We start from the raw sequence: 21,876 nt of genomic DNA on the forward strand, positions 1-21,876 counted from the left end.
TTGTTTTATTTGAAATTATTAAATAGATACTGAAACTTATAATGTTGCAAGATAGTAACCTTGTGAGCTGTGACAATCAGTTCACGCCCCGGCATTTCCGTCGTAGGTTGGGGTGTGACACCTAATCCTTTCTTCTACGCTTATAGTATTGGATTCCATATCAGAATAAAAAAAGATGGTTGATCATCATTAATATCTTCCATTTGACCAAAAGAAACAGAAAAATAAGCTTATTGAGATGATGTGTGTTCCTTTGAATCCATGTATAGTTGTATGGAGTTATGATAAGTATTGGTTTAAAGAGATAAGGTGTATGATAGACACAACTCATATATATTAAAATTTAACAATTATTTCTTCTGTGTTGGTCGCCTAATTCTTCAATCCTGCCCTTTCTTTTCTTAAGTGGAACTACGGAAAACAACCATCCCTTTTCTCCCACTCTTTATTTTCCTTTCTTCGGTTGGGTTTGACACACTGACATGGCCGTCTCTGAAAAGTCGATGACCCTCGAGGACCCATTACGAATGCGTCCATGTATTTATCCAGTATGAAGGTTCTACTTATCCAGCACATGAATATTAGAAAATGTATTAACTACTTATTAAGCTAGACCAAGGTGAGAGTTATGATCATATAGGGATTATTTTAAGTCTTGGCTTGGACACTAGATGGAAAAAACAAAATTTTTTAAGAGATATTTGATGAAAGATAAAATAAAAACGTTACATCACGTATTGTAACATCTTGAAACTTTTGTATCAAATATGTAAACTCTGTAATGAAACTCATCAAAGTAAAAATAAATTTCTGGTTTTTATCATTCTTTAAAAGCTGGAATTTTTTTAATGATTTGAAAGGCGAAAGCTGATCATACTCATATTCATCTTTGTGGTCAGAATCGGTCAATTTCGTCAGGTTAGCATCCGACTTACCACCATCACAGCCCTGATCCGCAACCAACTTCATATGGGCCTGCTACCGCAACATCGAAGACAAACATGTCCGTAAGAGGAGGGGGTTGTGCACAGAACTCGTAATTCTTATTCTTCTAGATGACGTGGGGCTTTCTGCGCAACGAATCCACATCGGCTAAAATCTTTTTTGAGTAGCACAAGATAAGAAGGCCCGATCACCAAGGTATACCATCCGGAAGCACGTGATTATTTTCACAATACGGATGGTTCTCGACTACTTGACGTGAGGTCGAAGACTCACTAAAAAACAAACCGATTGCAACTAATTAGATAGTGGCAAGCGGGTATCGAACACAAGGAGTTTGTGGAAAATGTGTTATTAAGTAGCTTTGTAATTAATCTATATTAAACTAAATGCAGAAAATAAACTCACGTATTTTGTTGGTTGATTTGATTAACGAAAAGAACTGAAAGCAATTTAACGAGTTTTAAAACAAAAAGAGAAAATATGTCTTCCCTTGGTTCCAGGTTTCCATGAATGTTACAGTTAATGTTTAACTGAGATGAACAATAGATAAAGTTTGTGTTTATGTAAATGATTGCGATAATTGAAGATCAAGTACTTGGATTATACAACGCAATGTGATCACTCAAAAACCAATTAGTTTATCCAACCCTGAATCCCTCCCGATTAATCTCGATTACTTAAAGCACCAAGAACTGACGGTTTAGAACACAAAATCGATAAACTAAAAATCTATCAACCAATATATAAACACCATAATAATGAAATCAATAAGATCAGATATTATCTCAGAAATTGTCTAAACATTCAACAAAACAATCATAAGAAACCTTACAATCCGAGGGAAAACATAAAGGAATTTAGCCACACATGATTCGGTTCATCATTCATTCAATTAAAGTTTGCATATGAATCAAAATCGAGTCTCTAATGATTACCACACTCACAATAATGTTATTTCACCCCAAAATCGCCTCTAGGTCGCTCTAGGATCAAAAGATATGATAAGGATGTCAAAAGCCGTCCAAAAATACAAGTTATAACGTTTTTACGACTTTCCTCGTCAGGTCCGCCGTAAGCTACGGTGGCCACCGTAGCTTACGGTGGCTTCCAAATACCCTACGGTGGCTTAAAACTGCCTTACGATGACCATTTTCATCAGGTCCCACCGTAGCTTACGGTGGCTACCGTAAGCTACGGTGGCTTTTAACAAAGCCACCTTCTTTTCGTCATAACTTTTTCGTTTCAACTCCGTTTTCTTCACCGTTTTCACACACGTTCTCGTAATTACATCCTCTATCTTCTCCTACCTGCAATTATATGAGTAACCATAGTCAACTAATTCCACAAAATAAACCGATTGTATGCATGGTTATTAACGGTCTTATATCACTTAAGGGTTGTCCCATGGACCACCCGTCACTACTGCCGGAGCCGAGTTCATTAAACTCGTGTCCAACAGTCTCAATCTCCTAACACAACCTGTTTCACGAATAGCTTTGTCAACCACAGGTGACTGTTGTTTCAAAAACATCTCATAAGTTAACGGAACCCCGCCTGGCCCTTCGGGTGGGTCCACCATGTTTGAGAGTCACAATATTGCTCTCCTGGATACTATACCCAAGTGACGCGATAAAGGTTTTGAATAACGGGATATCGTTACAATGGCCCTTATATGCTTTTAAACAGTCTACATAAAGAACAACATCAAGTGAGGTTCTGTTGATTAATTTTTGTATTGACAATAAAACCTTTTGATTAAAACCTTCTTATGCTGCAGAGACCTCAAGCCCATGTGTGTCAAAGACCCGGAATCTAACTCCACCTACCACCGCTCGTATTTCCTTCACTTAACTTATAACATGTTTCAAAGCACCGACCATGGCTTGCCCAGATGGCAGTTAGAGCATGTTTCAACTAAACAACTTGCAAACGGATTTAAATACCAATTACATGAGAATCAAACAGACTTAAAATCGAATAGTGCAAACCTTGTGACCTGTGTTTTTCAAATTGGACACCATCTTGTGTTTTTTTTTTGATAAATAGAGATGAGGAGGGTTCATATTAATAAGGAGATTATAAGAGTGAATTCAATGTTACTAGGGGCATTTGAGAGTGGTAGATACTTGAATTCAATTAATCAATGAGTTGGGTGTGTTTTAGGGGAGCGAATTCAATGATCAAAGTAGGGTTTAGGGTTGAAGAGAGCTGGGTAAGAGAGCTAGTTTGGTGGAATAATGATTCATGGCAGGGGATAGGTGGATGTGTTAAAGGGAGATGGTGGAATGGAAGGGTGGAAATGGTATTCTAAACCTATAAGAAGATAAGTTATCATATCCCAACTTATTCAAACCTCATTTTTTAGCCATATCAACAAGACGAAAGTTATAAGGACCTATTGGTTCCCAAACACTAAATAAACATAAAAAAGACTTATTCATCCTTCATAATTCATAAGGAGAGGAAAGAAACGAAATTCCAAACACCCACTTAAAATCGAATCGTACACACCTGGTGACCTGTGTTTTTCAAATTGGACACCACCGTGTGTTTTTTTGATAGAATGGGATGAGGAAGGTTCATATTAATAAGGAGATTATAGGAGTTAATTTAATGTTACCAGGGGTAGTTGAGAGTGACATATATTTAAATTCAATTAATGATCCATAGCTGAGTGGAATAATGATCCATGGCAGGGGGTAGTCGAATGTGTTAAAGGGAGCTGGTGGACTGGAATGGTGGAAAATGTATTTTAAACCTATAAGGAGATAAGTTACCATATCCTAATTTATTCAAACCCCATTTTTTAGCCTTATCAATAAGGAGAAAGTTATAAGCCCTATTGGTTCCCAAACACTAAATAAACATAAAAGTGACTTATTCATCCTTCATAAGTCATAAGGAGAGGAAAAAAAGGAATCCCAAACACCCCTTAAACTCGAATCGTACAAACTTGGTGACCTGTGTTTTTCAAATTGGACACCACCGTGCGTTTTTTTGATAGAAGGAGATGAGGAAGGTTCATACTAATAAGGAGATTATACGAGTGAATTTAATGTTACCAGGGGTAGTTGAGAGTGATAGATACTTGAATTCAACTAATCGATGTGTTGGGTGTGTTTTAGGGGAGCAAATTCAATGATCAAAACAGGGTTTATGGTTGAAGAGAGCTGGGTGAGAGAGCTAGCCTGGTGGAATAATGATCGGGGTAGGCGAATGTGCCAAAGGGAGTTGGTGGAATAATGATCCATGGAAGGGGGTAGGCGGACGTGTTAGATCAATGATCCATCAGAATTCTATAAAGTTAAACAGTACACGAATAAAGTCAAACTTCAAATAATTAAAACACATGTTATCTATTTAGATTATTCGGATATCCAAATAATCCGAATTTTTTCAAAATTCCTATCCAAATCCGAATTAGTTATTCAGTTAATCCGAATAAGAATTCATATAAGACCATTCAGGTTTCGGTTATTCAGGTTTCGGTTGTTGTTCGGATTTTGGATTTTGGATTTTGGATTTCCTCAACATTTTACAAAACGTATATCCGAACACCTATGTAGTTTACAAACAACCTAGTCCTAGTCGTAGGTTAAAACTTAAAAACACAAATCAGTTTCCACATTTTCACCCCCTTTTCAAAGGCACCCAGATCCATCTGCCATCCTCCTATCTTCCTGTTTTAAAGCCAACCCAGCTGGGTTTCTTTAATTTCTTTCGCTCTATACAATACATACAATACATACATACATACATACATGAAATAAAGGTTTGTTTTTCTTTCTTTAGATTATTAGCCGAATTAAAAAAAACCCAATAAAGATTCGATTTTTAATCTTGAACATTGTAATATGCAATCTTGAGAATGGTGTTTTTGATTTTCTAGCTTCATAATCTGTTATTATGCTTCAATTGAATAAAAAGAACATATTTTGCATCAGAATTTGAAGTAATAAATGAACTTAATTGACCTCCAAAACTCATGCATGGACCTTTCTTGTTTTCTTGGATTAAAAAAGATATCTTTTTTTTCTTTTTCTTTTTTTATAATTTTTAATTGACATTAGGAAATATGAAGTTTCTTGTTTGATGTAATCATATTGTGAATTAAACAGTGGGAAATTTAGCATCTTTATTCATTATAATCGAATTCGAATCGGTGAAAATGTAAAATACTGCAACCAATTCATGATTGTTGTTATTGAACTTTAGTACTTGTTTCTTACACTACAGTTTAATATTTTGAAGCCTTTAATGATTCTAGTATCAGGTGGTGTTTGCATTTTTGTGTTTTGGAAATGATTATCTGTTTATTGTAGCTTCGTATTGCAGCAGTCAGCTTTTAATTATTTAAGGGTCAAATATTTAGTTTCACATTAGCAGCTACAAACTCATCATCAAAGAGTAAACTTTGCTTGCATATTTACCAATTCCTTTGCAGACATTTAACATGTATCTCTTTTTTTTTATATAAAAATATCGCTTTTGGTCGTTTCATCTATTAGTTTGTAAAACAATTACTAGAATTTTCAAAAAACTCAAATAGTGTATTTTTTATATGATTATTATAATTTCAGAGTGCACATTGTATAACATTATTTTCTACTATCCAGGAAGCAGTTTGTATCAATAAGAGTGTTGGAGGCACTCATTGCCGTCTTTTGGATCTACACAAAGTGTGAGAATATATATTATGAATTCAATAAGACTAAAGTACAAGAATAAAAGATGGGACCTCATGTTTCAACCATGCAAGTATTTAGCGGGCTCAAGTTATCCCGAGAAAACCTGTTACCGATCTTTAACCCGTTGCAGTGGTGAAACAAACTGTTTTTCTGGGAATAATGTTTATAGAAGATACGTCTCAGATTATACAAAATTTTCCGGCTTTAGTTCTACAAGATTGTTTGCGGGATCATATGCAACTTCTATTGGTTCTTATAGATTTTATAGCTCAGAGGGTGATGGAAGAAACACGAGCGAAGATAAACATGTACCAATAAAAGATGTGTCAGAAACCGATAAGCGTATTATTGGTAATGGAAGTATAAAGGAGGACGTGAATCACCCTGATGCACATGCTCGTTTAGGTGAACAAGATCAAAAGGAGTGGCTTATTAATGAGAAAATGGCTATTGAAAGTAAAAGAAAGAATCACCTTTTTCAACCAAACGACAAAGATTCAAGAATGAGTTTTTAAGGAGGATTGTTCCATGGGAGAAACAAACAGTTTCATGGGATACATTTCCTTATTATATACAGTAAGTACTATAGTTTTACTTTTTGTTGTCAAGTTTTTTGCTTTTTTTTTCGGTGCTAATTGTCTTATTACAGTGAAAATTCCAAGAATCTTTTAGTGGAATGTGTTGCTTCTCATTTGAAAAATAAAAAGTATACCACTGCATACGGTTCACGGTTAGATTCTTCAAGTGGAAGAATCTTGCTTCAGAGTGTACCAGGTATGCAGACACCATGGAGTTCATTTACCTCAAACGGTTCGATTTGATAATTGATGACTCTGATGATGCAGGTACTGAGCTTTACCGAGAGAGAGTTGTTAGAGCACTTGCACGGGATTTACAAGTTCCCTTATTGATTCTTGACAGTAGTGTTCTAGCTCCTTATGTAAGCTTGCTTCTTGTTTTTTTAAATAATAATCATCCAATCGATTGTATCCTCATGGTTATCAAAATCTTTATTGTGGTGATTATTTAGGATTATGGTGAAGATAAGTCAGAAAACGAGTCAGACGAAGAACATGGAGAGTCAGGTGAAGAAGTCACTTCTGAATCGGAAGTTGGTGATGATGCAAGCAATGAGGAAGAGTGGGGTCGCAGTGGGGACTCAAGATCAGAGGATGAAGATGTTGCGGCTCGGGCTGCTGCAGCCCTAAAGAAGCTTGTTCCTGGAAACCTTGAAGATATCGCAAAGGTATTTATTATAATCTGTTGTTGTGCACGGGCAACCTAAATAAGTTTTTGTTTTGTAATGTATAAAGTATTTGATTTATCATACAACCCGTGCATTAAAGATAACAATTAATAAAATTCTTCATTACATTTTAAGACAAGATTCATTTTCGTGCTGTAATAAGAGTTCTCACATAGCCTAAATAAAAACTTTAAGTTGGTGACAAGTATTCATTCTGTGCTATTATAATTACATAATTATGTCGTCATTTTTTGTTTTAGGCATGGTGTCAGTTGAATATTCTCTTTTCGAAATTTCCAAATATAATGGGTGTATATTCACACTACTTTGTGAAATAGACGATTAACTTTATTGAAGAAAATGTTATATTCTATTTTGTTATACGATTAAAAATAATGCAGACATCATTAATATTTTGATATCGGCTACATTATGAACGTATCGAGTAGATCGTTTTACTGATGTTAATTTTTATAGTATTACTTTATTACGCGTTACGATTTTTTTAATAAGTTAACACAGTTTGTTGAAAATCATTAGATTAAAAAATGAAAACTTGATATAGATATGGGCGTGGTAAGGTTTTTTACAGTTTTTTTCATTACCTAAGGGATGTATAGTGTATACATATCACTAATATTTTGATTTATGAACGTATCGAGGCAATCGTTTTACTGATGTTATTAATCTATAGTGTTACTTTATAAGGTGTTACATTTTTTGAATTAGTTAACACAATTTGTTGAAAATCATTAGAATAGAAAACGAAAACTTGATATAAATATTGGCGTGGTAAGGTTTTTTTCATAACCTAAGGGTTGTATACATATCACAAATGCTGTGCTACATATGATTGGAGGAATTGTATATTTCTGTAATGTATTTTTATATCAATTTTCACTTATTATAACAGAACATTGCTATTGTTGGGGAGATATCCTCTGAATCTTCAAAGCAGGAGGGAGCTGAGGCTTCCGAGGAAGCAAATGAGTCATTAAAGAAAGGTATGTTTTTTACAATATTAGAAACACATGTTCTTGTGTACGATCACTAAAATATTTCCATCCATTTATTCAGATGGACTTTTGTGAATTTTTTTTTATCCGAAGCCTTTTCTTTCCATGCGGTAACAACTAATTTATTTATATACTTTAATCAGGGGATCGCGTCAAGTATGTTGGGCCTTCTGTCTTTGTGGAAGAAGATAACAGGTTATTGCCTTTCTCTGTTATTTCTCATTAGTAGTTTCCATGCCTAAATATCTGCTAGTTACTTTATTTGTTATTATTCTTTGTGTAAATTTCTTAGAAATATGCTTAAAGAAATGATACTTTTATTATGAATATTTGATCAATGATCAATATCGACTATTAGACTCTGCTTGAATTATATGACTGTTATTACATGACCTTTTTTGTGTGGTCCCGGGTCTCTTTATCTGCGAACAATATGTGTACTGTGTTTAGGAGGTTGATCCACCGAGACTATTTTTCTCCATTTTTACTTTGTTTTTTTCTAAAAATATAATTTTGTTAATTATGAGTACAAAAATAAAGTAAGTAAATTCTAAATCTTTAAGTTTAGGATAATGTAGGCACGAAATATAGACTTCGGGCGACTTTCATCCCGCTTGACCCGTTCTCTTTTTCTTTGGCCCGTTTGAGAAAAACTCTACCCGTTGTATTAAGTAAATGGGTCGTAATTGCGAGTGAAGAACGACTTTAGACTCACATGATTATTTACATATCCAATGCATAACAGGATTAAATTGGGGTCGATAGCAACATCTGATGGTCCAAGAAAAGCATATACCTTTATCACACGCAGGTGGGTTGGTAAGTCATACTGATATGTATGAAAAAAACAACATTGGTGCCATGTTATCACGTATTTAATTAACTTATCCATGCTATCAATATTCTAAGAATTCATGTATAAGTTTCAAGGAAAGAACACATGTCACAAACGGTCAATACGAATGCTCACTAAACCAAATGGCACTAAAGCACAAGACTTGGGAAATAACAACACAAATACCTAAGAAAACTTAAAAAAGCACGTATGGTCCTTAAAATTGATTATACAAATAGATATGAGATAACACGAGAAGAGCTTTGTGTTCTTTTTAAAAAAAGACATAAGTGTAGTGTCATTTTTTTTGCGTACTTGAGTTGAAATTGATGGGAAAGAACGTTGTTACTTCTACTCTAATAATGTTAGTATTTAAAACAGGCTAGCTTATGACAAGGGTGGTTTGATCATTGAAAACAAATTAAAAGTCTTTCTACTTTTTAATTGCTATCCAAATCTTCCCACATTTTGAGATGAAAGTTTTAGGGAGAAAACGACCCAAAAATTTCCCTCCGATTTCTTTCTCTTTTCATCAAGAAAACACGAGAACTCATTCCTTACTTAAGAATTGGTCGGTTTGGTGATGTGTTCCTAATGGGTCAAGATAAGTAACTGCTAAAAGGAAACGGGTCAAATGGGTTGAAGTTGTTAAGGGTATTTTCAATGGATACAACCTAGTACCTACTAAACCGTTTGTTTATTTTATTTTATTTTCGTGTTTTACAAATAGGACAACGTGTATAGTGTCTATGGCTCTACGCAACCCACCTGTTTTTGCGATCTCTAGTTAGATTGGTTGAAAGTAGCATAATATGCAAACACTTGATGATTTGCTTTTGGATTTTGAGTATTGTATATGTGGGATGATAAGCATGGATTCAAGGAAAATCTTTCAACACATGTATTATACATATTTGCTAAAAGTGTCCCTCATTTTGTTGTTGATTCTTTCTGTTAATGTGGTTTTCTTTATTAAAATTGTATAATGCCAGCAACGATATGGAGATAACCAAACAATTGCTTGCCCACCTTCATTTTGCATAGAATTCTGAGCTGTGCTTTTGCATGTTTGATTGGAACTTATGTAGAAGTAAAATATTGTTTTTGTGAAATTCATTCTTTCTTGTACAATTAATCTTGTTATTAAGTTGCTTCTCCAACGTTTCCGGTGACATGAAATTGTTCGTTTCACTATTGTTTCTATTTCGGTTTGCTATTTTACTGTAATGTTATTAATTCATGCTCTTGCTTTGCGGTTTATTGTGAGTGTAATTGTTGAAAGTTATTCTTTTCAGCTTATTATTATCTAGCATTTTTAGAATTTCATTATCAGCCACAAATAGCTATTTCTTAACCATTGGTTTCAACCTATTTTGGTTATTGTTTTTTTCTTATTCAGACCGTTAGCCACGGGTCAACGTGGGGAGATCTTTGAAATTAGTGGTGAAAGAGTTGCAGTTATTTTAGATAGTTCAGAAGATAAGGCAGATGATGATGAAAAACCTGAGCAATCTGCGACACCATCAATATACTGGATTCATGGTAGAACTTTGTAAACAATATTATTATAATAATTTATTTCATTATCTGTTGATTATATTTTGTTTATTTGCAGCTAAGCATGTGGAGCGTGATTATGATACTGAAGCCGAAGACTGTTATATTGCAATGGAAGCGTTATCTGAGGTTACATACAGTTTCTATTATTTTCCGTTTAAAACATATGAAACATAATTAAAAAGTAGAGCTCTTATTTCAATTTTTCATAATGATGGCAGATCTTGCAGTCTGTGCAACCTCTTATTGTGTATTTCCCAGACTCATCATGGGATGTTTCCAAGTCAAACCGCAAAGACTTTGTGAATAAAGTTCAAGAAATGTTTGACAAGATATCAGGACCCGTTGTCTTGATATGTGGGCAAAACAAAGTTGATACCGGATCAAAAGAGAGAGAAATTTGTAAGTTTTTTTTGAACTATTTTATATTTTTTTTGGTTGTTAGGGTTGTTATGTGATACTTGTTATTTCCTTCATATTAAAACATATTGGTATTTTTGTTTTGTTTCATCTTGTCAGCAGACTATGATTCTTCCAAATCTTGGTCGTCTTGCAAATTTGGTAATTCATAGTTTTTTAGAACATTTAGTGTTATCACTCTTATTATTATTTTTTTCTTAACTGCATTAAATACTTTTTTTTCAGCCTCAATCCTTGAAACAACTTGCTGAGGGATTAAAGCCCACGAGACAGCCAGGGGACACTGATATTCACAACATATTCACTAATGTTATGTGTCTACATCCTCCAAAGGTTAGTAGTATATATTAGAATCTTAATACATCATTATTTGTTAGGTACCTTCAATAACATGCTATTTCATTTTTTTATTGTTTTTTGCAGGAGGAAGACACCCTAAAAGTATTTAATAAACAAATTGATGAAGACAGACGGATTGTTATATCACGAAGTAATATAAATGAATTGTATAAGGTATGTAAATCTTCTAGGACAGATTTTGGTCTGTAATGCCATATGTTTATCATTTTTTATTACTTCTTTATATTATATGTTTCAGGTTCTTGAGGAAAATGAGCTAACTTGTGTAGACCTCTTGCATGTAAATACCGATGGAGTGATACTAACAACAAAGAGTAAGATTACGTGTTTATCAGATTGATAATTGAATACATTAAGATTTAATTGGTCAAATGCTTAATGAATATTTTGGAATTTTGTTTTGAATTTGCAGAAGCTGAGAATGTTGTTGGATGGGCTAAAAATCATTACTTATCCACTTGTGATCTTCCTTCCGTTAAATCCGATAGAATGAATTTGCCCCGTGAAAGGTATTAATATCTTTGATTAATCTTTTCATTTCATTTTAAGCTAACAAACTTTTTTAACATGAAGCCTTGAAGTTGCAATTTTGAGGCTAAAAGAACAGGAATCGGTCTCCAAGAAGCCAGCACAAAACCTAAAGGTTGTTCCATTTACTTTTCAATGATCATATCGTGTTATGTTTTATAAACGACTAAAATAAAAGAAGGATAAAAGAAAACATGTGTAACACGGGTTACTAGTGCAGAATCTTGCTAAGGATGAATACGAGAGCAACTTTATTTCAGCAGTCGTTCCACCGGGTGAAATCGGTATTAAATTTGATGATATTGGTGCTCTTGAAGACGTGAAAACAGCATTACATGAATTAGCGGTTCTTCCAATGAAAAGGCCCGAGCTTTTCTCTCGTGGAAATCTGTTACGGGTACTTTGTTTTGTGTTCTTTCTTGATGGGTAATTTGGTCATTTTACACTTCATAACTGACATAAGCATTTTCAGCCTTGCAAAGGAATATTGCTTTTCGGTCCTCCTGGAACCGGTAAAACACTTCTTGCAAAGGCACTTGCAACTGAGGCAGGTGCCAATTTTATCAGTATAACTGGCTCCACACTTACATCCAAGGTACTTTAACACATTGTAAAACTTGCGGTAGATCATAGATGACATTTGGTTCTAGTTTTTAAGATATTTATGCTAAACACATTACTTAATCAAGTGATTATTGGAGAAAAGATAGTATTTGTGAATCATACATTAACGGGTCAAAGCTTAAATCTTTTAGCTAAAAATAAAGCTGGTTGAACATGTCACTAAAGCTAGCCTGTGAACAAACCGAACGGGACATGTTCATTTTTGTTCGTTTAACTTTTGCAAAAAAATGATTGAGCACAAACATTTAAACGAACGGGGTTTTTTGTTCGTTAAAAAAATGAATGTAGCGTAATCGAACAAACTTGACTGAAATGAACTAAAATAACTTAGTAAAGTAGTTTTAAGTAAACGTGAATATTTATTTGTTAAGCCTAAAAAATGATTAAATCTAGACTAAATTGTAATGGGTGATATTTAATTTCATAAAACTAGTCTAAATTGTAATGGATCTTAAAAACTTAAAACATATATATAAACGAACATAACGAACTTCATGAACATAGATAAATGAATGAGACGTGTTAATTTTCATTTGTTTAACTAAATGAATGATTATGTTAAATTCTTGATTTTGTTTGTTATGTAGTGGTTTGGTGATGCTGAAAAACTTACGAAGGCTCTCTTTTCATTTGCCAGCAAGTTGGCTCCTGTAATAGTGTTTGTTGATGAGGTGAGAGTTGCAGTCAAGTTTTAAACCTTTCACTTTTGTTATTCTCAGTTTAGTTAAACGCGTTTTATTGAATTTATAAACAGGTAGACAGTTTGCTCGGGGCCCGTGGAGGGGGTTTCGAGCATGAAGCTACTAGAAGAATGAGAAACGAGTTTATGGCAGCTTGGGATGGATTGAGGTCAAAAGACAGTCAACGGATCCTCATTCTTGGTGCCACGAACCGACCGTTTGATCTAGACGATGCAGTTATACGCCGGCTACCACGAAGGTATGAATGATAATATCGTAATTTTAAATAATGCTTCATATATTATATTGAACTCAAAGAAAGTGGTGAAATGTTTGTGGATGTTGGTTTTAGGATTTATGTTGACTTGCCGGACGCCGATAATAGGATGAAGATATTGAAAATATTTCTTGATAAAGAAAATGTTGAACCTAATTTTGATATTAGAAGTCTTGCTAATGCAACCGAAGGATATTCAGGGAGTGACTTGAAGGTAATTTTCAAGTGAAACATAATAAGTCATATAATCCGCGTCAAATTTTTCACCTATAAGTTTGACTTTATTTTTTTATTTTTTTATAACTTTTTTTGTAGAATCTTTGTATTGCTGCGGCATATAGACCTGTTCAAGAACTTTTAGACGAAGAAAAGAAAGTAAGCATCTTTTATCGTCACTGGCCAACTCATCGGCATACATGTCTTTTTTAATATTTTTTTTAAATTTTGGTTTTGGATTGGTACCATGTTTGTAATATTGTTTTTGCAGGGAAAAAAATGTGATACAACTCCAGCATTAAGACCGCTTAATTTGGATGATTTTATTCAATCCAAAGCCAAGGTAGACTTTCTTGATCTCTTATCAGTATGTTCCTGTTTCGACTTTGACACAAAGTATTTTCTCGCTAACAATACATATATAGGTGGGCCCATCGGTTGCTTATGATGCGGCGAGCATGAACGAACTCAGGAAATGGAACGAGCAATATGGAGAGGGTGGAAGCAGGAGAAAGTCACCCTTCGGATTTTAATATCGGTTTTGTTTAAAGATAGAAAGAAAACGTAGGTAGCAGCCGCAATCTTGTAGTTGTGATCAACGAGAGTTGCTTCTAGGCATGATTTTGAACTTTTTGATCGAACTAACTGCAAAAGATTAGAGACAGCAGTTCATACGAGGTTCAATAAGTAAAATTTTCATGTATTTCATAAGATTTTACCTTTACTAGAAAAGACATGAGCGATGTTAAGAGACGAAAAACATGTATAGTGGTTCGGCTTGAGTTAATCGATTTCTCGATTCTTTAATATCTTTTCTTGATAATTATATACTTCTAAGTTACACTTTTTTTGGTAGATGTTACAGGTGACTTATCTGTGTTTATCAATTTTCCTTTTAAAGTTAAAATATAAATTAAATAATTAATAATGCATCAAAGCTGATTATCTAATATCTTATTTATGTGCATAGTCAAGATATAGACAACTCAATTAGTCGATTACCGACAATAACTCCGGAGTTCATTGCATTTATTTTATGTCGTAACTAGCTTAAAACTCATGTACTACATGACATGATTAAAAATATCAATAAATATAATTTATAAATTTTTATGCATATTTTATAAGTGGAAAAATATATTACATATATTAACGATTGAAAAAAATCAAAATTATGTATAAATAAATATAATTGAGATTCTAAAATACATTAATTACCCGAAACCCATGTGGTATATTTCTAACACTTCACGACGTGGTCCTATGTAACACCCCCTTCACACGTGACGTAATGCGTCCCCAACGATGAACCTCCAGCGTGGCTCACTTGCATGAGTCGACTGCTGCCTCTCTCTCTCTTGAAAAACAATAAAACGACTATATATAAATGTTGGTTAGAAAAATCTAACCATCGTTAAAAAACAAAATTACATGAATAGTAGTCGGTTTTGAACCCACTTTTTTTATTTTTGATTACAATCCAAAGGAACAAGAAATACAATATAGAATCAAAGATTAACTCTGCCTTCAAATAGTTGACTTTAAAGCTGTTAAATGGTTTTTATTTAATTTTGGAGATACACATGATCAATTTTCTAATGCTTGGGAATAAAAGTTGAAAGTTGAAAGTTGACACTGTAGATGTGACTTCGGAAAATCCAAGATAAGTCATTTTTGGACCAACTTGCCGGGTCATCCGTCACAAATAATGACAGCAATAATTAATACTTTTGTCTACGATGCATTCCATGTATACATCATACATGGTTGGTTGTCAAAGGTTGGAATTTTATTCGGATTTGACGTGTATCCTATTGGTTTATAGTATTATTGGTTTTTGTTAATCTTAATTGTTGTCTTTTGGTCATTGTCAGTTTCAACTTTTAACGTATTTATTCCTAATGGTTCGTGATTAACATAATCCTAACATCGTTAGTTGCAGGTCGCCGGAAAAAAAAAACGTTTTTAGCTGGAAAACTCAAATTTTTCCCGAAAACTCGACATTTTCGTCCGAAACATCTTGGTAACTTTGTATCGGACATGTAGAACTTTTTTTCTAGCAAAAGCCCCAATTATTAAGGTCGCCAAAATCCTATAACCGTCGTCGGAGTTAGTTGATGGTGCTCAAGTGGTGGTGGTTGGTTGGAGTTGAGTCAATTGGTGGTAGTGGCAGTGTTCATGTGGTGTTTTACAGCAAAAAAATGTGACTTTACGGCAAAAAAACGTTTTTTCGACGACCTATAACTAACGACGTTGAGATTCTGTTAGTCGCGGATCGTTAGGAACAAATACATTAAGAGTTGAGACCGTCAGCAGCCAATTCGTTAGTTGAGACCGACAGTGACCAAACGATAATAATTAGGATTAATAAAAACCAATATACCTAGTTTACATAAATCAACTAATGAAATAGGACATGCTAAGTTTCATTATGCATGAAATTCAGTTTTTATATTTATTTTTTAAATAATTAATATGCACTATTTAAAAACTTCAAAGAAACTATTGCAATCTGATATAACTTTTAGTAGAAACCAAGTTTTATCCAAAATAAATTAGTTTCCCGTGTTATAATGTTCAGAAGAACTTTTATTTTGAATATAACTCATTCTAAGTAAAGGTCATATCAGTTAATGTGAGACCAGCCCATTTGGTAGAGACTCCTGCCACTTGAACACGAGGTCTTGACATCAATTCCGGACATAACGTGTATTAGTTTTGAGTAGGGTTTGTCTTTATACTTAATAAAGTTAAAGGATCAAATTATAACTTATATATAACACTAAGGATTGAAAATGTAGTCTACTCATAAATTTATTGCTATTTATATTCTATTCATATTACATATACAAGTAGTCATATTCCTTACAAAGTATATTTCAATAATCATTAGACTCCAATATGGCTGTAGAGAGCACTTTAGAGCTCGGTAACAACGACGAGAGGATGAGAAGCGACGAAAATTTGCTCATTTCAGAAAGGAGCGCGGTGGAAGATGATGACACAACGAAAGGAAAAGTTATAGAGTCCATAGAGATGACATTTAAGGACATAGAGATACCGTCATGGAAGGAGCAATTGACTGTTAGGGCGTTTGTGGTGAGCGCTATGTTGGGTGTCATGTTTAGTTTCATCGTCATGAAACTCAGTCTCACGACGGGTATCATCCCGTCGTTAAACGTGGCTGCGGGTTTATTAGGTTTTTTCTTTGTCAAGACTTGGACAAAGGTGTTGGAGCAGTGTGGGATGTTGAAGCATCCATTTACAAGGCAAGAGAACACTGTTATTCAGACTTGTGTTGTTGCTACTTCAGGCATCGCATTTAGTGGTATAGTATAACTCTTTCTTTTATACTATGCACAAAAATTAATACATCATATATCATCATCATTATTATTCTTGTGAACAATTAAAAGCATGGTATGATATCTAAAATTTAGTCACACAGATTTGTAGTGGCTACATATCCATTGCACATAATTAAATAAATATATAATTCATGAGTTATAAAAGAATTTAAACAAAGATATTATGTATAATATTTTCCTGTGTGTTGAATATTTGTGAACTAGATCTTTTTATGTAGAGATTACGACGAAAAAGATAATGATAATGCTAATTAATATTAACGATAATGATGACATTTTAGTAACCATCATAATATTCAAACTAAGTGTGGAATAATAACAATAAGAGAAATTTTAAGATAAATGATAAATCAAATAAATTATATTAAATATGAAAGATATTAATCTTGGTTAACAAGTAATTAACAACGCAACCATGACTAGTGACTAAAATCAGTGTCAAAAAATTAATTTTCTTCAAGAGTTGATGCGTTAATTTTAGTTTCAAAACTGAATCAACGTTAGATTACATTGTAGAATGACGAATTCACCGTGTATTTTGACAACGTCGACGGATATAAAAACAAGAACATCATTATCAAGATAATAATCCAACAAGCATATTAGCAGGCCGGCAGGAAAAAAAAATTAGCAAGAAATTACATCAGTGAACTTTTAAAAAAATACATGTACATGGGGTTGTTATAATAGTTATTATTATTTATAGAAAAGATAATAAGCTAACACAAGAATAGAATTGGTATGGACCTATGGTACAATTTTTTTTAATAATAATGAAGTGGATGAAAAGTTTAGGAATCAAGTCTACTTAATAACAAAACTGTGGTAATTTGACAGGAGGATTTGGAAGTTACTTATTTGGGATGAGCGATGTTGTCGCTTCACAGTCATCAGACTCGGACTCACCTACTCGATATATGAACATCAAGAACCCGAGCTTGGGGTGGATAATTGGTTTTCTCTTCGTTGTTAGTTTCATCGGCCTTTGCTCCGTGGTTCCTCTTCGAAAGGTAGTAGCATTGTAAAAACTTACATCTATAACATGTTTCATATATTGTCAACATTTGAAAACTACTTTGCGCAATAAACTATAGTTTCGTCCATAATAAGGTGTTTAAAAGTTAGGCCCCTTAGCATGAACAACGGGGAAGGCTCAAAAACGGTGGTTTTTGAGCCATGTCACCTTTTTTTCTCCTCTCTTATATTTTTTTTTCTCACAAAACCGTTTGTATCACAAACGGTTTACTAACATTATATGTACCATGTCTAAAAAATACAAAACTGCCCCTCACAAAGCTTGAAACCGGCTACAAAAGTACTGTTTGAAAATTAGTAAATAAAAATTAAATTTTGAGTTTTACGTACGTGTAGATCATGATCATAGACTTTAAGCTGATATACCCGAGTGGAACTGCAACTGCCCATCTGATTAACAGCTTCCATACCTCTAAGGGTGCCAAGCTTGCCAAGTATGTCTAATTATTACTTAATTAATGCATAAGAAGCAATTATCATTATCATACATATTCATATATTAATTAATATTAATATATGATGAATGCATATATGCAATGTATAGGCAACAAGTGAATGCATTAGGGAAGTTCTTCTCCTTCAGCTTCTTATGGAGTTTCTTTCAATGGTTTTTCGTTTCTGATGAGAACGAATGCGGCTTTCAAAATTTCCCGACTTTTGGCCTTAAAGCGAAAGAAAACATGTAATTACTACGTACTCTTCGTTACACTTTGTCACATTTAGATGTAGTGTTTATACTTACATTAATTAATAATGTAACAAGTTACATATATATATATATGAATGCAGGTTTTACTTTGATTTCTCAACTATGTATGTTGGGGTCGGGATGATATGTCCATACATTATTAACGTCTCGTTGTTATTCGGTATGATCCTTTCGTGGGGGATTATGTGGCCGCTCATTGAGAAAAAAGAAGGCCACTGGTTCGAAGCCGGTCTTAAACAAGGCAGCTTCCATGGCATCCAAGGTTACAGGGTAATCACAAATTCACTATGTTTATATGTTCTTTTGTTACAAGAAAAACATGTTGAGTTTTCGTATCTAGTTATTAGCGGAAATTGTTTCAAAACTAGTTAATTAGGGTAGGGTTTCGGGTGAAAACCGGGTTCCCAATTAAACTTCGGATTTTTATCAATATTTTTGAGAATTTACAAAATCTGATGAATATTCAACCCTAAACCCTAAACCCTAACTAAAGGCTTGGCCCCATGGTTTCGTCTCACAGGAGTGCTTCAGGGGACCCGTTGGAACCAGAGGCGGACCTAGGCTTTGGGAATGGGGGCTGCCACCCACCTTAATTTTTTTTAGTGTTATTTGTATGTGAAAATCCTGAAGATGGACTCTACAACTTCGTCAGCGTCATATTCATCTCAACTCTCAATCTAACATTCTAACTCATCCCAAACTGTTACAGGTGTTCACCGCGATAGCGATAATCCTCGGAGATGGACTCTACAACTTCGTCAAAGTACTCGGAAACACTGGGGTCGGGTTGTACGGTCAGCTCAAAGCCAAAAAGTCCGAAACCGTTCTCCCGGTAGCCACCAATGGTGAAAACCAAGATAATGCACAAGCTACATCTTTCGACGACCAACGTAGGAAGCAAATGTTTATGAAGGATCAAATATCGACGTATTTAGCCGTTGGCGGGTACTTGGCGATCGCAGCCATCGCCACAATCACACTCCCGCACATATTCCATCCACTCGAATGGTATTATGTGGTTATAATCTACATTTTCGCCCCGGCTTTAGCCTTTTGTAACGCGTACGGGTGTGGTCTTACCGACTGGTCGTTAGCGTCCACTTACGGAAAACTAGCCATTTTCGTGATCGGTGCGTGGGCGGGTAAGTCGCAAGGTGGCGTGTTAGCGGGGTTAGCCGCGTGTGGGGTGATGATGAACATAGTGTCCACCGCTTCGGACTTAATGTCGGATTTTAAAACCGGGTATTTGACTCTAGCTTCACCGCGGTCCATGTTCGTGAGCCAAGTGATTGGGACTGCGATGGGGTGCGTGATCGCACCGTGCGTATTTTGGGTATTCTATAGCGCTTTCCCGAATCTCGGGCAACAAGATTCGGAGTACCCGGCGCCTTACGCGACCGTGTACCGAAACCTTGCTATTTTGGGTGTCGAGGGGTTCGAGGCGCTACCAAAGAACTGTTTAAACATATGTTACGGGCTCTTTGCGGCTGCGATTTTTATAAACGTGGCTCGGGACACGGTTCCCAAGAAGTGGGGTCGGTTTATACCGATCCCGATGGCAATTGCGATCCCGTTCTACATTCCGCAACCGTTTGCTATTGACATGTGTGTGGGGAGTTTGATTCTTTTCATATGGGAAAAGAGGAATAAAACAAAGGCTGATGCTTTCGGACCAGCAGTGGCTTCGGGTTTGATATGTGGTGAAGGGCTTTGGTCCGTGCCTAAGTCCGTGTTGGCGTTGACCAAGGTCAACCCACCGATATGCATGAGGTTTTTTGCAAGAGGTGCCAATTTAAAGGTTGATGATTTTCTTAAGACATTAAGTCGTTAGGTTCAAATAAGACATATAGATTATGTGTACATCTTTGTTTATCTTTTGAGTGTTTTTTGTTGTTCATTATGATGAACATATGTGCTATGTATATGTATCATAAAATCAGTGTAACATTAAAACATTGAAAATAAATGTTTCATTATAAGTGACGGAGTCAGAAAATTTCATTATGAGTTTGAGTTTTTTTTATGCTTGATTTTTCTTTCTGGCGTCAAGTTTTCGGGCCCGAATGGGTTGGTCGATCATTGGGCCAGATAAATACAATGCAATATCACTATCATAACAAAAATATATCGTTAACATTCAACAAAATGCAATGTCATGTTAGATAAAAAGATATTACATATCATAATTGTTCCCTATGCGTTTTCATGTTTTGAAAACGGGACCTTCAATCACGACTTTAAAAAGGACCTCATTTTTAATATAACAAATACAAACATCATTCATATAATCGTCACCCAAATAATTACGCATATTTGTTTTCACATGCTTCATTAAAAAAAACATTTCACAAAAGATAGACCATTGGATATTGGTTGTTGGCTATCGTTGAAACCTTGGGGCGCACTGGCGAAGGCAATGACGCAATGGTTGTCTGGTCCACATAAAAAGCTGATTGGTTGCTGAGACGATGACCGATGTCTTTGTTTATTTACTTGTTTAGGTATTATGTTAAAAAATGTCAATTGGGTTGGCCTAATTGACCCATTCTATTAGTTATTTTTGGCTTTTAAATAGTCTATATGAATTATTATTGGTCCATATAAGATGTCTATTAATAACTTAAATAGTTTTTAAAAGCTTTCTATATTTTATGAGAAGAATATTCATTACTGCTTTAACTAAATCATTCACAGCCAATGGGTTCAAATATATTTTTTTATAACGATATCGGGTTCGTTCGTGAAAAAAATGAGTTCGCTCGTTAATTTGACACTATAAGTTACATATAAAACCGAAAAACACCGAGTTCGGTGGAGATAATGTAGCTCCGCCACTCACCAAAATGACCAAAAGGTACATTTTTTTAAAAGGAGTGTAATGGGTTTAAAGAGTTAGAGATGTGTAATAGGTAAATTAAACTCATTAGATTAATAAGTAACATCTTCCAAACTTTTCAAAACCTTCACCATAAGGCCTTATGATTTGTCAAACAACTTATTAACTTTTCAAAAAGATTATAAAGTACAAGTTGATGAAAATTAAGGAATCCCAAACACCCCAAAAACTAAACTAAAAAAGATTTGTGTGATCAAATACATTTTATCTTAGGGGGTGTCTGGGTGAGCTTATAATTTTGTTTTTTTTTGCTTATTTGCTTTTTAAAAGTTAACAAATTTTTTTATTAGTGTTTGTTCGAATAGAAAAATGAACTTTAAATGTTCGTTTATTCATCTATATTCAAACAAACGATTCCCGAACATAAACATATGTGACATGCCTACTAACAATTACTAACTTAAAATACTCTTGCAGTAGTGTCAAGTGAAGCGTTGTTGTGTATTATTAGTTTTTATTCAGTAAAACTAACTCCT

At 34.4% G+C, this 21,876-nt stretch overlaps 1 protein-coding gene and 1 pseudogene across 2 annotated transcripts; both read left to right on the forward strand.

The window, feature by feature from the left end:
- The first annotated feature begins 5,565 nt into the window (after nucleotides 1–5,565).
- LOC143542370 (uncharacterized) lies at nucleotides 5,566–14,189 on the forward strand (annotated as a pseudogene). Its single transcript, XR_013136890.1, has 24 exons — nucleotides 5,566–6,209; nucleotides 6,283–6,407; nucleotides 6,479–6,573; nucleotides 6,664–6,879; nucleotides 7,793–7,883; nucleotides 8,039–8,090; nucleotides 8,641–8,706; nucleotides 10,130–10,272; nucleotides 10,346–10,416; nucleotides 10,509–10,724; nucleotides 10,807–10,848; nucleotides 10,933–11,040; nucleotides 11,131–11,220; nucleotides 11,306–11,381; nucleotides 11,480–11,576; nucleotides 11,641–11,710; nucleotides 11,816–11,992; nucleotides 12,068–12,190; nucleotides 12,807–12,890; nucleotides 12,974–13,158; nucleotides 13,252–13,390; nucleotides 13,492–13,551; nucleotides 13,664–13,735; nucleotides 13,818–14,189. The product of XR_013136890.1 is annotated as an uncharacterized LOC143542370 (transcript).
- Nucleotides 14,190–16,288: 2,099 nt separating this feature from the next.
- LOC143539882 (putative metal-nicotianamine transporter YSL7) lies at nucleotides 16,289–20,358 on the forward strand. The gene is made up of 6 exons (XM_077033070.1): nucleotides 16,289–16,720; nucleotides 17,598–17,770; nucleotides 18,132–18,229; nucleotides 18,340–18,477; nucleotides 18,585–18,774; nucleotides 19,214–20,358. Exons 1-6 carry the CDS (start codon nucleotides 16,294–16,296, stop codon nucleotides 20,333–20,335), a joined length of 2,148 nt encoding a protein of 715 aa, XP_076889185.1. The 5' UTR covers nucleotides 16,289–16,293; the 3' UTR covers nucleotides 20,336–20,358.
- The last annotated feature ends 1,518 nt before the right edge of the window (nucleotides 20,359–21,876 follow it).

The sequence above is a fragment of the Bidens hawaiensis genome, unplaced genomic scaffold (assembly GCF_021521415.1).
Source record: "Bidens hawaiensis isolate Kalapana, Puna unplaced genomic scaffold, B.hawaiensis_p1.1 tig00000820_1, whole genome shotgun sequence".
Taxonomy (NCBI): domain Eukaryota; kingdom Viridiplantae; phylum Streptophyta; class Magnoliopsida; order Asterales; family Asteraceae; genus Bidens; species Bidens hawaiensis.

Bases quoted from the DNA above. Each gene is read 5' to 3' on its own strand.
- LOC143539882 (XM_077033070.1), top strand. From the start codon at position 16,294: ATGGCTGTAGAGAGCACTTTAGAGCTCGGTAACAACGACGAGAGGATG. The intron at 16,721-17,597 runs GTATAGTATAAC...GTAATTTGACAG, and splicing joins TTCAGGCATCGCATTTAGTG to GAGGATTTGGAAGTTACTTA. The intron at 18,478-18,584 runs GTAATTACTACG...ATATGAATGCAG, and splicing joins CTTAAAGCGAAAGAAAACAT to GTTTTACTTTGATTTCTCAA.